Source organism: Clarias gariepinus, chromosome 11 (assembly GCF_024256425.1).
Source record: "Clarias gariepinus isolate MV-2021 ecotype Netherlands chromosome 11, CGAR_prim_01v2, whole genome shotgun sequence".
Taxonomy (NCBI): domain Eukaryota; kingdom Metazoa; phylum Chordata; class Actinopteri; order Siluriformes; family Clariidae; genus Clarias; species Clarias gariepinus.
In genome coordinates, this window is record NC_071110.1 from 18,442,645 (window position 1) to 18,461,350 (window position 18,706).

The window sequence follows — 18,706 nt, forward strand, 5'->3', positions numbered from 1 at the left end:
TCAATTAACATCAACCGTTATGCTGAACTGCCTGCCACCTAACAAACAGTGTAAATGCAGATCAATTCCTGCTTTCTGTTTTACCCAAATAAAGATGGGTTCCCTGTTGAGTCCAGTTCCTCTCAAGGTTTCTTTCTATTGCCATCTCAGGGAGTTTTACCTTGCCACTGTCGCTCTCGGCTTGCTCATCAGGGACGATCTGACCATTTTGATTCATACACATTCACATTCCATACAAACTTAAATTCTTTTGATTTTGTAAAGCTGCTTTGCGACAATGACAATTGTTAAAAGCGCTATACAAATAAAATTGAATTGAATATCAAGAGAAGATATTTAAAAAGAATGCATGCATCTCTGCACATAATGTGTACAGTAGTACAGACAATGATGATAATGGTGATGATTTTTTTTTAACGAAATAAAGTCCTTCTAAATTTTCTTAATTGTGCTTAGTTTTCCCAGGGTCAAATTGACTCAGAACATAATACATGTTACTATTTTTGATAACAAATTTTTTTTCATTCAAAGTTTTTAATTCCAAATGTTATAGATAACAAAAACATGTATTTAGAAATAATATAAAGTCATTAAAACACCAAAAAGCTATTTATCTCCAATTTTAAGTCAATCAGTAAGAAGGCTGATCTGCAAATTTTTTTTTTTTTAGTCGCATGATAGGTATTCTGGATGTTTAACGGGGTGGGGGTATTGTTTAATTTAAAGGGCTATTTAAGTAGTATACAAATAAACATAAAAGTGCCTGACAAATAAACTTTTGTAATAATTTTAATTACAATTTATAATTTTCTGGAGATTTAAATTGCTGGGGTCAAACTGGCCCCAAGGATGAAAGTTAATTTTAATTTATATATTGTATAAAATCAATTATATTTAAATCTACTCAAAATATTCAATAATACTCTATATCATGGACCTATTCACTAGATTAAACAGATAATATAAAATCTGGCAACAATTTTGTCACCATTAAAAATTGCTGAGAGAATTTACACTGGTAAAAAAAAAAAAAAAAGCCACTGTTTCAGAAGGGTCATATTATTGTGCTGCATCCAGCAAACATTAAAATGACTGGAATTGGGTAAAAAAAAAATATATAATTCAGTGCATTACTTAAACTTGAAAGGGCATAGCTATAATTGTGAACTTTGCAATTATTCAAATGTACACAATATTAATTGCCTATGTCTAATCAATATTAATTGTTCACATATACTCTGTATTTGTATGTATTATTTTTTAATTGTATTTACAGTTATGAATATGTATGTAACCTTTATATGATATTTCATGTATTACTCACATATATAGAATTATTTTGTCTGTGGTTTGGCTCTCCAAGATTTCTGATATGATGTTTTTTGGATGTTCGTATTCAGGTCTGGAGGCCACTGCATTTTGGCTAAGCAGCGTGATAAATATGATTTAACAGAAAAGGTTTTTATTGTGGTTATGCACTGCTTTTCATTTTATCACTAACCAAAGCATTTTAAATCAATCATTTCTCAATCACAATAGGACTTCATCCTTAATTCTTATGGGAGCTATAGCAATGGAAACGAAATATGGAAATAAAGATTTATGAAGTTAATAATTGTACAAGGAATATTTGTAAGTGTTTTTTATCAGTAATTTTAGGTAGTAATAACCTTCACACTACTGTTAGATTTTAAAATTCTAACTAAAAATCACAGCAACAGCAGTTTACTTTGGGACAAAAAAAAATCATGGCTCTTGAAAATCAGAAATGCACAAGAAGCATTTTCTCTATGCTCTCTGGTAAATACAGCGGCAATTCGATCTCTCGTTACAGTTTGAATGAATAAACGATGAAGCTGTGTGCACTTTAACACCTAATCGCAGCAGTGCTATCTTAACAGGCTCTTCAGTATTAGGAATGCTGAAATGCAAAAGCTTTGGAAGCAGACTACATGCTGTGTTACACTGGGGGCCTGCCAGCCATCCGGCAATCTGAAGAACAGACGAGTGACTCACTTTATCACTTCTCTCTACTTTCACAGCCAAACCTGTACCATCCAAGCAGCAGTGACACAGACATTAGGTAAGGCGTCGCAGTCGATATAGAAGACTCTTATTCACAATTTGAGAATGAAGAAGTTTTTTTTTAATGATTCACCCATGCAGTCTTTTATTTACAACTAGCATCCAATTAAAATATATCGATTACACAATTACTGTACAATTTTGCATGTTGCTGAATTTATTAAATAGGTGAAATTGAGCTTTTTTATATACAGTATTAGTGTTAATATGTAAAAAGAGTCTAGTGCTATTCCCTGTATATTATAAATTAGATTGTGGCTGCAAGTAAACCCACAAAGTGCTCAATAAATATGCTATTGTAGTACTTTAATTAATGGTCTAAGAGTTTTTTGACATTGTGTGAACCTTCCCCTGCCTCTGTCTTCTACATTTCTCTTTGTCCTCTGTCATATGTATATAAAACAACCCACTTGTTGTGCTTCCTTATTCCCTATATGATAACACTTCCTATGGCTTGCTGGAACCATTTTGTCTCCCCGGAACATGCTAAGGTGATTCCTATTGTCTGTCTGTCTGTCCCTGGGTGTCCATACAACTTCCTCTCTTTTTTCTCCTCGGGACATGCTAATGAATTTAGTTTTATTGATGTACAGGACGTACATGACACAGGGCAACCAGCCAAAGGCTTAAAAATGCTCTCTTCGCAGACAATAATTAGAGACAATCAGAAACCGTTATCATGCATGCATCATGCAGTGTGGTATCTTCTGGCCGAAAACATGCGTACTGAGGTGTGGGAGATATAACAAACAATAATTCTCAATTCAATTAATATTATGATTAACAAAAGATAGTATATGTTACTTTATTTTATAATCATTAGCCAATAACTCCATTAAATTGAATGGGTTTAATTCAAACCCAAATAACTACCCCCCCCCCCCTCCCCCAAATAAAGAAAGAAAGAAAGAAAAAAAAAGAAATAAATAATGTTAATTTCCACCTACCTAATGTGTTCTGACCTACCCAGCATGGTTCCTTAGTGGGCAACAGTGTCAGCACATGCCTTTATGTTTTGAGGGTTTGAATCTCTCCTCTGTTCTATGTGCATGGCAATAGCATGTTTCCCCTGTGCTTGAAGAGTTTCTTCCGACACTCCGAGGTCATGCACAGCAGGTTGATTGTGTGATAGTGTGTACTTAGGTCTGTGTAGCCTGTGATGGACAGCACCCCAACCAGGGTGTACCCTGTACCGTGCCTTCTGCACTAAGTTACCTTGGATAGTAACCCAGTAAGCCACAGCCCTACCCGATAAAGTAAGTCCCCACTTTTGCCACCATAACAGTGATGCACTGTGTGTTCTGACAGCTTCCTATCACAACTGACATTAACCTTTTCATTAATTTCATTTACACTAATGCGTCTATTGGATCGGACTACACGGGCCAGCCTTCACTCCCCATGTGCATAAGTGACCCTTGGTCAACTATGACCTGTTCGTTCATTGGATTACTTTTGCACTTTAGACCAGGACATATCCCACATTACCTGCAGTTTGGGATATCCTCTAACCCAGTCCTCTAGCCATTACAATTTGTCCCTTGTCAAAGTCACGTAAATCCTTATGCTTGCCCCCTTTTTCTTTCAAACATATATATACCCACTTTCAGCAGCTATTTTAATGCAATTTATCTACTGTAAGAACGGCCAAATTGTGACGGCTAGACGACTGGGTCAGAGCAACTTCATAACAGCAGCTCAGAAGAATGTTTCCAGGCTGCAGAAGTCAGGACAATCCAGAAGTGATCCAAGAAAGGAGAACCAGTGAACTGGCAACAGGGTAATGGGTGGCCAAGGCAATGGGTGTAGTCCAATACAATAAAAGAGCTAATGTAGCTCAAATAGCGGAAAAAGTTATTGCTACTTTCAATAAAAATGCGCCAAAACACACAGTGCATCACAGTTGTGGTGGTGAACTCAATGTTAGGCAAATGGTCATAATGTTATGGCTGATCGGTGTACAAGACAACCTCATTTTATACTACACTACACTACAAGAATGTATATAAATCTCATCTGTTAAATGGTATTTATTTCCTGACTAGGGTGATTCCAGTTTCTGATACACTGGAGGGAGGTAGTGACAGTAAAGCAGTCAGATGTTCAGAAATAATACTCATGAAACTGACTGAGTGTCGGGTTTTGGTCTATTAATTCATTTAGAGACAAATATATAAAACATATTTATATATATATATATATATATATATATATATATATATATATATATATATATGAAATAAATCTAATAAATTAATACATTTAATAAATGAATGTACCGACGTTCTGCCTAAGTAGCTACTGTATATTTAAAAGTCTATTAGTGATAGCAGGTCGGTTTGCTCGCGGATGATGTCGTTGAATCGCTCGGCGCTCCACTGATGATGCCTTTCTTTGCCCCGCGTGGAGTCTGCGCAAACATGGCGGCGCCCAGTGGAGATGTTGAAATCGTCGCTAAAAAGCCGACAGGTAAACATAAATGTGTTTCATCCCGTTTAATCTAAACGTCAGGCCAGTAGGCTGTGGTGTTTTAATATCATCGGTCTCGTGATACATAGTATGTAGTATATAGTGATTATGAAGTATCTGGAAGCACGCTGCACTGATGTGAGTGTGAGCTGTCTGTAAGAGCTCATGTTTGCTGAGAGAAAAGCAGACTTTCCTTCCTATTAGAGATGGAAAGCAAGAATTATTAGTTTATTTATCTTTAAAAAAGAGTAAAAAAAAAAAAAACCCTCATGAGTGCTCTTACAGACACTGAACTTACAGATATTTGACCTAAATTGTGAAGATCCCCTCAAACTTTTTTCCTGCTGCTTCAGCAGCGCATCAGAAATCTCAAAATAACTGATTTTACATAGATGTAGCTAAAATATCTGGAGCGTTCAAGTCAAAGTGGGATTTACAGTAAGTTTTTTTGTTCACAGTTGAGAGTAAAACCCCCTTTATTTCTCTATATAATTCCCTGCTACACTAATGCACTTATCCCAGTGTTACACTAGTGCTTTGATACCAACAAGCTAGCAAGCTTTCTCACATCTTCACATGCTTCAGGTCTGAAACGCTGGCCTTCCAGGAACTCCTCTAATGACCCGAGCATGTGGAAATGGTTTGGAGCGAGGTCACTGTGTGGATGTTTTGGCAATGACTTCCAGCCGAGTTAGTGTAATGTGCAGGTGGTGTTTATGAAGAATTGTTTGTATAGTTCCCAGAGACAGATGAGTCTCTTCTGCAAGTTGGCAACAAGTTATTCGTCGATATTTAAGGAGCAGGCGTTCCACTCACCTGAAGTGACGTTTTATGTATCAGTTTTACTTATTCATTAATCAGAATTTTCATTATAAGTCCTTTCTTATCCATTTTTGTACATTAGTGTTGCATCACTAGTAAAAGCATTATAGTTTAGTGCACAAGTCTTTTGGTGTACTTACAGCTAATATTAAGATGTTAAAGGAAACCTCCACTCTGAAACCCATCAAGTATTTTTATACTAAAATATTTTACATTAGTTTGAATATTACTCAATAATCAATAGTTTTCAGTTATTACAATGAGAAATGTCTGGTTGTTTGCCATGCTGGTCATATTATGACACAGTCAGAACAGTTACAGGCATTTGATGGATAAAGAATTTTCAGTAATTTACATCCAATGGAAAAATACTGGAGAAAGTCAACTTTAGGCACAAAGATCCAGAATCCAATGAAACAATATGATAATGCTATGATGAGGACTCGGCTCTGCTTGTTGGAAAACTATGAAGCGATAAGCATGATGGTGTTGAGGAAGGACTTAATATGAATGCTTTGTTGAGATGAGGAGGTGAGAAAACTTTACAGACTGAAAGATTAAAGAGCAAAAAACTTAAATCCCACGCTTGTGTCATTAAACAAATTTTAAAATCCAGATATAAAAATCTGCTTGGAATTTTTTTATAGATCACATGATTATTATAAAGCTTAATATGCAAGGTTTTCAGGATAGATTTTGCATTTAATCTTATCAGTATGACCGTAGTCTGCTTATGATGTTTTAGTGTTGGGTGAAATACGGCTCTTTGGGAATATGTCCTACCCTTGGCACATTTCTGTATTGATATTATTTGGTACAGTGTGTAGCATTTTCGGGATTTGCCTGTAATGTAGATGGACGATGAATGTAGATGGACACTCATCAACATATTTTACTTCTAGATTTGCTTTCACCCCTATAAATAACTCGGAGAAAACCTTCAAATAAAAATGTTTACAGTTAAAATTATTAAAGATACAGAGTCACTGGAAATAAACACTGTAGAAAATAAACATATTGGGTTAAAACCAACTGCAAAAAGATTGTTTATACTTTGTTTCCTGTGTTAGAATGTTCACCTATTTTGTTTAATATAAGTAAAAAGTAGTAGTTGTAACATAAAACATATATTTTTTTGATCAGATGTTGACTTGCACTCAATAGTCTTAATATCTCAGAGGTTGGCAAACTTTTTGCAGCCTGGGACCCCATAGGTAATAAGAAGTTGATAATAAATGCCATTATCTTTGTAAGTGTGGTGTAGCTATGACCCTCTTACTGTGTTTCACAGAAATCCATTCTAGCTCTAGAAAAATATCTGCAAAACTAATTGTTTGTGTTACAAGGTACCTGGAGTGTTTATAAAGCATGGGAAAAAGCAATAAAGATGCATTTTACATTTTTGTTTTCACAACTTTATCGGAATGCGTGTATGCTGAAACAGTATTGCTTTTTGATTACTGTGGTTTAGTGAAAGGCCCAAGGAGGGTTGCGAATCAGATTCCTGATGAGATTCTCAAAGACCCTGAGCTGAAAGAGGCGGTTAGTGTTCTGCCTTCCAACTACAATTTTGAGATCCACAAAACAATATGGAGGGTGAGACAGGCGAAAGCCAAAAGAGGTAAGTCGGATTAATATCCTTACTGATGTTTTAAACAGCAGAATAAAAACAGCGTTTTTGTATCCGCCTGTTATTGTACTGCACATGTGAAAAATCTGCTTTTTCCCCTATTTAAATTAAGTATGAATATGTAAAGTGAATAATGGTTGGTGTTTTTTTTATGTAGAGATTGTACCAAATAGTAAAAACGCTAGACAATTTCATTAAAAGTCAGATTAATCAAGTGGACCAAGACAATTGTTTATATTAAGTTGAATACCAATTAGAGATCTTATAAATGTTAGAAGATGATGATGATGATGATGATTATTATTATTTTGCTTGGAAATGGTAATAAATTCATTTTTTTATCAATGTCATTACAATGACAATAACAACAACATGATTTTTAGTAAGTTTGTGCTCTTTATAAATACTATATAAAATGGCAACTCAAGCAAATCATTAAATGGTTTATTAGACATAAACACTGCTGAATGCAAGCTGTTTAAATAGATTAAAACACAAATTGAAAAAAAAAAAATGCAGCTTGCTGCTGACTGAGAGGACTTGTTGTACCAATGTTGCACCTGTTCTTTCCAATCACCATGCCTAACGATCTGAAACTGACTTCCATACAGCCTTAAATGTACTGTATGCCCATAAGGCCCACTTCCAGTGAATTTATTGCATTATTGCAGGTCTAGTGTTTTTCCACCAGCATTAAAAGGATATGTGTTAACTTCTAGAAGAAAGTCCAAAGTATACAGTTTCGACTATCAATGGAAACCTTATTTACTTCTCCGATTTTCTTTAATCAGGACATGTAATAAAAGAAATTTACAAACACAAAAACATCATTCTACTTAAGAAAGAATATAAAGCCTTTAAAAAATTGAGCAGACCAAGTGACATTTAGATAAAGCCACCAGAGGAAGCTGGGTCAGTTTCGGCATTAAGAAAATAACTCGGGATCGAAGAAATAGACAGTCAAATAGACACAACGTTGGAAGCTTCCAATGCAGATCTGTCCACTGGCTGTATATGTACAGACATTCTTGGGATACATCAATGCCATTTTTGCCATTGCTACCTGCACAGTTGTTGCACATTTTTTATTTCCTTCAGCAAAAGCTTGGGGTCTGACTTTTGTGCTTAGCTTTTTTGGGAGTTTTTTTTTCCTGCTTGTGGCCCCAACATGGCTGAGAAGACCTTGGTTTCCACCACTGCTTCGTGAGCACCTGAACCACCCTGGCAGCTCCTTTACTCTGTAAATTTGCTTAGAGATTTGGCATCCCCGGCCAGGGCCGTGTGATTATGAGTCTGCCCCCCCCAGAATGAATTGCTAAGGTCTGCAACCTATCAGTTTAGGAAACGATCTTGAATGCAAGAGTCTCTGACACGTAGGCCTTGTATACTTGTAGGTTGATTCATTGCCTGATTCCTGGCGGATGCATTACTCTAACACGTAGCCCTATTTCAAAGATATAAACTTTCCTTTAGGGGCTACTAGAGAACGCCGGTCCCCGTATGTGCTGAAGGACTGTACATGGCATTTCTCTGGGGCCTCATAGCCTTATTATGGCCTTTCTGAAAGAAGCAAGGTTCTTCTATAGCAATGATTTCCAGAAAGCCCAAGCTGATATCTACCCCTTATGATGGAGTACATTACAGGGGACCTATTATGCAAAATTCATTTTTTAGACATTTAGATGTATCTTCAGTGTGCAGCAATGAGAGGAAAAACATTTCCTGCCTTTTGTCTTTTTCAGTTTTGTATTAGCTGGGGTTTAAACAACCCTGTCAATTTTTTCCACTAATGTGACCTCATAAAAGGAATCGCCTCTCTGCCAGTTTCTTTCTCAGCTCTGCCATTGTTTGGGCTGACATGGCTCAGCAGTGGCTCAATTATATGCAATGAAGCATTTCCTTTGGAAGAGAAGTAAAATAAATAAGTGGTGTTGAGTATTAAAAAAAAAAGGAAGTGTACTTTACCTGGAGCTTTAACACACAAAGCTTTTGGGACCTCTGAGATCAACGTTAACTTTTTAAAGAAATAGTAAAATATGGAAGCTTTAAGGTCACTGTTTACAGGCCTTTGCAAAATGGCAAAAACAAAAATTGCAATTAGGGATAAAGGTCTGAGAGATTCATTGCTTTTAAGTGGTGTGTGTGTGTGTGTGTATATATATATATATAAATATATATATATATATATATATATATATATATATATATACACACTTATTATCTTGCTAGGTGTGTATTAAAAAGATTTATGATTTCTCAGTATATTAAGTCGCAATTTGAATAATACCTACTAGGTGTTTTGTAAAACAGGCATTTGCAGAACCTTTTATGAACTTTTCTGTGAAACAGAAGTGGTAATTTGAGTTGCTACTTTAGGGTAAAAATAGTTTCTGGGTGCAAGTCTCTGCACTGTTCTTGTGTGTGCCTTCCCCACCATTCTTTCAGCTTGAATAAACTGCTGTCGTGTTCTCTTTACCTAGACACTGAGATGGAAAACATTCATGTTGCTGGTTTGCGTTGGGGGTGTGTGTGTGAGAGCGTATTTCCTTTCTAATTCTGGCACTTCATTATCCAATTCAGTGACTGTACAATTAGAATATAAAACCTCTGCAATGCTTGTGGAAATCTTCTTCCAACTTTTTCACACTGCATCCCTCTGTGGCACACACACAATCCAGGACCCAGCATGACTTCTTGCCATTTTTAGACAGGCGAGATTGTGAGGCACATGGGTTAGCTATTAAGTAGTTGCATATTCCGAAAGAGAAAAATGGTGAGAAGCTTGAGGTGAAATCAGAACATTCATAAAATCCATTGAGAATGCAAAGGTGAAATGGTGAGAGCACGTTGCTGAACGAAGCTCTCTTAAGCCCACGTTTAAGTGAATCACGGTAAATAGGTGTTTGATGCAGTACGCGTGTTAGCGGGTGGCTCGGTTTGTGTGCCAGGTCATCTCTGGGATCTCTCCTGGGGAATTTGTGCTGGGATTTTATTTGTTCTATTCAGAACAAAGATTCTTCTTAGGTGCTTCTCTCCCTTGATACACAGAACAAAGATGGCCTTCTCCTCTACTAACCACTTTTCTTTTTTTACTTTGATATCTATTCAGTCTTTTAAAATGATTCTAAAGTGACTAATTTCCAATTTTTTTAGGGCTGTCTAAACTCATAAATCTGATATTCTTCAGATTTGATCTGATGCATGTACGATACACTGTCACACAACGGGAATGAGAAGGGGTAGATCAGAATTCTTGTGAGTTTTTGTATGTCACTCAGTCCACACCGGCAGGGTGGGGATTTTTATAGCAGTGTTAAGCAGCCATAGTGAGGTGTCTCGCTTTCTTCCTTCTTCTTGACCTCAACAAAAACAGCCAACTATTTGCTTGCCGTCCTTCACAGCAAAACTCCAAGCATATTTTTGCTAAAATTGCATCCATTTCTTTATCAAATGCCAATTACATTCCATGTGTTTATGCCAAAGCCAAAACGATTCAAACTTCTCCAGATTATGTAACAGGATGTGTGATTGTGTTCTCCATGTTAGAATTTAAGATAAAAGCCACATTCTTCAATATAAGCTTGGAATAATAATGTTATTTTTCTGTCTATTATCATATTTTAATTACATGTTCCTGTGCTCATAGCTATCCTGTGACCTTTGTGTAATTACATGCTGTCTTATATTAGGTGCTTTTAATCACGGGTCGTAGTAATGGTCATGTTCAACCACAGAGTTTTAATTTGAAAAAATCCGGACGCTGCTAGAACTAATTGTCATTGTCTGTCTTTTCTCCCTTTTTCAAACAATAGCACTAAATTAGACACCAGTGAGCACATCACATTTTTTTGCCTTTTATCAGCCCAAAAAAAGGTTTTAGGTTTAGGTTCATTCGGTTGTTTTTCTAATGTAATAGTCATAACAGTTGCAGTCAGGATCGATGCACTAAAAGATTGAAGACCCAAGTCATTAATTGTGTAATGACTAATAATTAAGAATTCATATTGCTATTTTTTAATTAAACTGTGAGGCCATATTCATCTTGATTGAGACATATCAAAAGATATGAACACTTCTTTCAACAGAGCATTAAGCATAATTTATATCCATCCACTGCAATTAAAACATGACACCACTCCAAAGTTGTTTAATGGATTCTAGCAATAAACAGCAGTTAGGGCTAATCTGAACAAATGATTATGATAAGTGTGATTAACTGTTTAATTAAAGCGCTAATATTATTTTAATTTGCTGTCAGGAAAAACAAGTCGGTTTTACTTATCATGGTAAAAAAGAATGCGTGAAAAGACATGAGCAAATTATGTAGTCTAATAATATACAGTATGTGTGGTGGTTTGGGAAACCAGGTTGTAAAAAAACAGTTTTTTCTGAAGTTTTTTTTCTGCCTGTTGATAGAAATTCATTTGGGCATTCACAGGGTCCTGGAGTCTATCCCAGAAGACATGGGGCACAAAGCGGGCGAACCCATTGCAGGGCACACACACTACAGGCACGTTAATTAGCCTAATCTGCATGTCTTTGGACTGTGGGAGGAAACCGGAGTACCCGGAGGAAACTCACCAAGCACGGGGTGAACATGCATACTCCATGCACACAGACCCCGAGGTGGGAATTGATCCTGGAGGTGTGAGGCCACAGTGCTGACCTCTACGCCACTGTGCCACCTACAAAAATATATTCCACTAACATTACATTGGGATGCTCTTAATCACTTTTTAATCTTGCCCATTCTGTTGGAGCCAGTGGGGAAAAGAGGCAGTTTGTCTGTAGATGTCTAAAACATTATGAAATAATGAAATATAAGAAATGCTTTCGCCGCACACTGTCAGACTTCAATGTTTGTTGGATTGCTACATCCCATAGAGGAATGAACGAAAGCCTAATCTCTTCAGTTTGTAATTAGGTATCTGCTGTTAAATCGACGCTCATGCACCACAGTGCAAGCTTAAAATGCACTTTATTTTTACTTTTGGGGTATTTGTCCTAAAAGGTTAAGACATTTACATGTGGTTAAAAACAACAAGAAACATGTTATAGTTCAGGGTAGTCTATACTGTAGTTGTTAGAACCATATTTGAAAGTAAAGAGCGGTTTTCTAGACCACCGCACGTGAGTACAGGGCCATTAAATAGGCATTTCGTATCCATGTTATGTGCCTTGTTACTGTACATTAAAGTCATCTTAAAAGTGTGTCGTAGCTGCACAATAGAAGATTTGTCATTGCCAAATGTGTTTTCTCCACATCCTGTTTTTTTTTTTTTTTTTGTTAAAACAGAATGCCATGATCTGTAAAATGTGCTCGTTAAACAATCATAGAGCAATTATGTAAAAACCTCTAAACACGCTCAGTTAGCATTTGCAAGGAGTAACACCATTTTATCAGACAGTGCAGCAGGACACTAACAATCTGGGCTGCCACCATTTACTGTGATTTTCACTGCTGAGCGAGCAGTATTCCTGTGCTGAGATGGTTGCTCCTCCTGCTCAGGTTGCATGGGATCACAACCATAACTTGTGGGCAGAATGTTGATTAGTCACATACTGTAAAACTTTCATATGAAAACTATCATGTTAAAAAAAAAGAAAAGCTAGAAACTACAGTAGCATGCTTAAATCACTCTATCAATCCTTCTTCATTCTTGATAGTTGTATCGTTTTATGGTTATGTTTGCAAATGTTGATTAAATATTTAATTACTTACCTGTTGGATTGTTTTAATCTGTTATTTGTCTTTTTTTTTGGCTTTTTTTTTTGTTGCTTAAAAACATGGTTTAACAGATTCATCCTAGTACATCAGTTATCACAAAAAATTTAGTATGGCGGAATTTGGATACTTCTCACTATCAAGGCAACCACACTGTGCCTCATGGTCCATAATGAATTATGTAAAATGTCACGCACATTTTAACCTAATATGAAAATATTCCAACATTAATATAAAAAATATATATATATATTTATTGTGATTGAAATCAGACACACTACTCGTGGGCAAAAGTTTTGAGAATGACACAAATATTAGTTTTCACAAAGTTTGCTGCTAAATTGCTTTTAGATCTTGTTGTTTCTGTGATGTACTGAAATATAATTACTTGTATTAATATAAATCACTTCATACGTTTCAAAGGCTTTTATCGACAATTACATGACATTTATGCATAGAGTCAGTATTTGCAGTGTTGGCCCTTCTTTTTCAGGACCTCTGCAATTCGACTGGGCATGCTCTCAATCAACTTCTGGGCCAAATCCTGACTGATAGCAACCCATTCTTTCATAATCCCTTTTTGGAGTTTGTCAGAACCAAAATTTATCAGGAGTTTATTAGAATTTATGATCTGTTTTCAACGTTTTGGTCCCCGAGCCACTTAGTTATCACTTTTGCCTTATGGCACGGTGCTCCATCGTGCTGGAAAATGCATTGTTCTTCACCAAACTGTTGTTGGATTGTTGGAAGAAGTTGCTGTTGGAGGGTGTTTTAGTACCATTCTTTATTCATGGCTGTGTTTTTGGGCAAAATTATGAGTGAGCCCACTCCCTTAGATGAGAAGCAACCCCACACATGAATGGTCTCAGGATGCTTTACTGTTGGCATGACACAGGACTGATGGTAGTGCTCACCTTTTCTTCTCCGGACAAGCCTTTTTCCAGATGCCCCAAAAAATCGGAAAGATGCTTCATTGGAGAGTATGACTTTGCCCCAGTTCCAGCAGTCCATTCACCATACTTTCTGCAGAAGATTAATCTGTCCCTGATGTTTTTTTTAGAGAGAACTGGCTTCTTTGCAGCCCTTCTTGAGACTAGGCCATCTTCCAAAAGTCTTCACCTCACTGTGCGTGCAGATGCGCTCACACCTGCCTGCTGCCATTCCTAAGCAAGCTCTGCACTGGTGGCACAACTATCCCGCAGCTGAATCCTTTTTAGGAGACGATCCTGGCGCTTGCTGGACTTTCTTTTCCCTGAAGCCTTCTTAACAAGAATTGAACCTTGAAGTTCTTGATGATCCTATAAATTGTTGATTTAGGTGCAATCTTAGTAGCCCCAAAATCCTTGCCTGTGTAGCCATTTTTATGCAACGCAATAATGGCTGCACACGTTTCTTTGCAGGTCACCATGGTTAACAATGGAAGAACAATGATTTCAAGCATCACCCTCCTTTTAACCTGTCAAGTCTGCCATTCTAACCCAATCAGCCTGTGCTAGTTTCTAGTTATTGCTCATCGCTGGTGGAGTTTGTGACTGTTAAATGCAGGTCTTTTACCACGGGAATTCACCACTGTTTTCATTATCGGAGTGTACATTCCACCTAGCGCTAATGCTAAGGAAGCGTAATGGGAACTGTATACAAAGTATCAGTATCATCAGTGAACTGCAAAATACACACCCGGGTGGATTTTTTGTTGTTGCTGGAGTTTTCAACCATGCAAATCTCAAGTCAGTGCTTCCTAGATTTCATCCGTATGTGGACTTTGCAACGAGAGGGGAAAACACGCTGGCGTATATCGGGCAGAGCCCCGCCCCTACCTCGGCTACTCTGACCACATCTCTGTTATGCTAATTCCTGCATAAAGACCACTCGTCAGGCGTTCAAAACCGGTTCTGAAGCAGGTGAAAACCTGGCCAGCAGAAGCCATCTCTGCTCTTCAGGACTGTTTCGAGAACACTGACTGGAACATGTTTAGGGAGACTGCAATTTACGGCGACTTCACTGACTTGGAGGAGTACACGTCATCAGTGACCAGCTACATCAACAAGGGCACCAATGACGTCACTGTCTCCAAGATCAGAACCAGTCCCAAATCAGGCTCACGTCCCAATCAGAAACCGTGGATTACTGCGGAGGTGCGTGCACTTCTGAGGACCCGAGACTCTGCCTTCAAAGCAGGAGACAAGGTGGCTCTTAGAAGAGCAACGGCCAAACTTTCTCGGGCCATCAGAGAGGCAAAACGTGCACACGCCCAGAGAATCCACAACCACTTCATAGACAGCGGCGAAACACGGCGCATGTGGCAGGGCTTACAAGCCATCACTCACTACAGGACTACATCACCTGCCTGTGACGGTGACGGCTCCCTCCCAGATACGCTGAACAACTTCTACGCTCGGTTCGACAGGCAGAATGACGTGGCGGTGAGGAAGACCACCCCTTCTCCCAACAACCAGGTGCTGTGTCTCACTACAGTGGATGTAAGGAAAACTCTACGCAGAGTCAACCCACGTAAAGCTGCTGGACCAGACAACATCCCAGGCGGAGTGCTCAGAGAATGTGCTGAACACCTGGCAGATGTTCTCACCAAGATCTTCAACATCCCTCTGAGCAGCGCTGTCGTTCCCACGTGCTTCAAAGCCACTGACAGGAAGGCCTCAGTCAGTACAGATTGGGAACTGCACCTCCAGCACCACCACACTGAGTACTGGGGCCCCACAAGGCTGTGTGCTCAGTCCCCTGCTGTTCACACTGCTGACTCACGACTGTGTAGCAACACACAGTTCGAATCACATCATTAAGTTCGCTGATGACACGACCGTGGTGGATCTCATTAGCAAGAACGACGAGTCAGCGTACAGAAAGGAAGTGCAGAGGCTAACGGACTGGTGTAACAACAACAACCTGTCTCTGAATGTTGACAAGACAAAGGAGATGGTTGTTGACTTCAGGAGGACACGAGGTGACCATTCTCCGCTGAGATTGTCGAAAACACCAAATTCCTGGGTGTCCACCTGGAGAAGGACCTCAACTGGTCCCTCAACACCAGCTCCCTGCAAAAGAAAGCCCAACAGCATCTCTTCTTTCTGAGAAGACTGAAAAAGGCCCAGCTTCCACCACCGATCCTGACCACCTTCTATAGAGGGACTATCGAGAGCATCCTGAGCGGCTGCATGACTGTCTGGTTTGGGAATTGTGCCATATCGGACCGCAGAACCCAACAGCGGATAGTGAGAAGAGTTGTCGCACTGTCACTTTGTTGTTGCTCGTTTGCACATTTGCACGTGCATTTTATGTTGTCTGTTGTCTGTAAAACCTGTAGATAGTCTTCCTTAGTCAGTTAGTTAGTTAGTTAGTTTTTGTTCATTTATGTTGTAATTTATGTTAGGACTATCTGTCTTGTCTCTGCTAGCCAGCTAACTAGGCCTAATAGTTAGCTAGTTTAGCTTCTCTGTTAATTTATGTTGTAAGTTTATGTTGCATGTAGCACCTTGGTCCTGGAAGAACGTTGTTTCGTTTTACTGTGTACTAACTGTATATGGTTGAAGTGACAATAAAGCCTACTTGAACTTGAACTTGATAATGATCTCCAGCCTTGTGCTCGTCAACATTCTCACCTTAGTTAACAAGACGGTTACTGAAATGAACTCAGCAGGTCCTTTAATAACAGCAATGAAATGCAGTGGAAAGGTGTTTTTTTGGGATTAAGTTACTTTTTATGGCAAAGAAGGACTATGCAATTCATCTGATCACTCTTCATAACATTCTGGAGTATATGCAAATTGCTATTATAAAAACTTAAGCAGCAACTTTTCCAATTTCCAATATTTATGTAATTCTCAAAACTTTTGGCCATGACTGTAGATTTCCCTGGATTGAAATTGGTGATGGTACTCTGCTGGCTAGTTGAGGGGAAAAAGTTTCTTAGCGTGTCTTATATTATCAAAAACGTGTTTTTCTACTAAGATATTTCTCTCTACATATCCATTAAACTGCCAGATTTGGAAAAATAGCACATACATAAAGGACAATATTTTACTATGGGGAATGAATTGAATTGGTATTAGCTGCAGAAAGTACTTAACAACACTTTAGATTCCTTCCTGCCAAACTTATAGTGAACTGTCAGGTTTTACCTTCCAGCTGTAACAAAGTGCCTACTTTACAGTTTTATCTGAATTGTCAAGAACTACTCTGATTTCTTACCTGTTGGCAGTGACCTGGGTGCTCGAGTTTTGGATTCCTGTGGCTGTATAAAGCAGTGAATCTGCTCCACACTACTGTCACCATGCACAGTATCTATTAGAACAGTGTTTCCCAACATGTGGCCCATGGCTCTCCTAATGGGCCACAAGGGTACTGCAGATGGGTTGACGATTATTTGTAACAAACAAATGAATAACACATTTATATATCATCATCATCATCATCATCATCATAATGGTTTAAATATTGATGGTTATAAATATCTCCCAAATATTTCAGTTTAAGTATTTGCATTCAGAGGTCCTTGTGATTAAAGGTTTGGTGGGCTGCAGAAGGTTTTCACAGTTCAGGTAAGCCCGTGTTAAGTTTGGGAATGGCTGTATTAAAGCATACTATTTAGTAGTTCAGTGCACAGGGTTGGATTTAGTCAATTTATCAGGTTTGCTTCTGTATGGAAGTTTTTTTTATGGTCTTCCTTAGTGACCGCTCAAAACTGCCCATGTGGGATTCAGCATATTTTTGGACTCCACAGTCCATTTTAAAGAGGCTCAAACCACATACAGTACAATGTCTCCAAAACACCCACCAAACTGCTACAGTCCACCTTCAAATAACTACAGGACTGCTGCAAACTTTTTTTAGTCAGCAATTATATAAAAAAAAAGCATATTTCAAGCTTAGTCAAAAATATTTTGACGGTTTCTTCCACACCATCTTCATACAGTTTTCTACACTCTTGAGATCACACTGGTTCGGATCAAATTATATAAAAACCTTTATATTTAATACAAATCCTCATGTGCACTGAAATTTTTGTAAGTGCTAAAGCCATGATTGCTTTAAAGCAAAGAAGGGAATTAAAAAAAATCAATTTAGCAAGTGCACTTGCACTGGAAATTCTGGTAATGGAATTTACATCAGTGGGAATTCTTGTTCCTTTGTTTTCTTCTAGTAATATTGGTAATGCCATGGCTTGGTTTTGGTTGGCAGTATTTGGCAATAAGTAATCAAGAGGAGAAAAAAGGGTTTTATATGTACAAAAATTAAGGGGCACACTCAGATAATCTGGTTGTAAAGTCATTGAACCCTTATGAAATTGAACATTGAACATTTATGATTATTATTAAGATTATTTTATAAAAAATGTGCCTGTTGCCTTTCTGGTAGTGGAGTAAGCTTCCAGAGAAATGTGTAAATAGTATAATCTATATAATTGCTGTTACAAACTGTAGTAATATTATTCTAGTGTTATACTACTAATATAGAGAAGTAACAGTACCACTGCTCATTAAGGTTGTGCTTTAGCGTCAGGTTCTTGCGTATAAGGAATAATTTAATAACCTCTATTTCTCTTAGTGAATATATATAAAACCTTCATTTCACCGGTGGATGAGCAGGCTGCTAATTATAGCGGGACTCACCAGAAAGCCTAATCAGATTAATGTGCTTTTGTGCTCAAATAATCAGCTGAATAGTTAAATTATTGCATTCTGATTTTTTTATTATTTTTTTTTTTGGCCACTTTATTACAGTTTCAGCGAACTGTCAGCAATTTAAAGTACAGTATAAGTGCTGGCTAGACCAAATCATGTAAAACCCTTTCAGCATTCATTTCTATCAGCATTCTATTATAACATTCTATCATAATCTTAAGTAACGCGTCTGTGTCCCCACATGGAACACTGTAGCACTGAAATCCAAAAGAGTGTACAGAGTCGTAGAGGTGCACTCTGAGCCCATTTGACAGAGTGATGGGCGGTAACATTTTG

The 18,706-nt window shown here is 37.9% G+C and overlaps 1 protein-coding gene across 1 annotated transcript in view; it reads left to right on the forward strand.

Moving 5' to 3' along the window:
• The first annotated feature begins 4,433 nt into the window (after window positions 1-4,433).
• The window catches only part of dph1 (diphthamide biosynthesis 1), a 127,533-nt gene continuing 113,260 nt past the window's right edge, over window positions 4,434-18,706 (forward strand). The window contains exons 1-2 of the mRNA XM_053507718.1: window positions 4,434-4,554; window positions 6,848-6,997. Of these exons, the coding sequence (XP_053363693.1) occupies window positions 4,467-4,554; window positions 6,848-6,997 (238 nt within the window). The 5' untranslated portion in view covers window positions 4,434-4,466. The remainder of the gene's footprint in view (window positions 4,555-6,847; window positions 6,998-18,706) is intronic.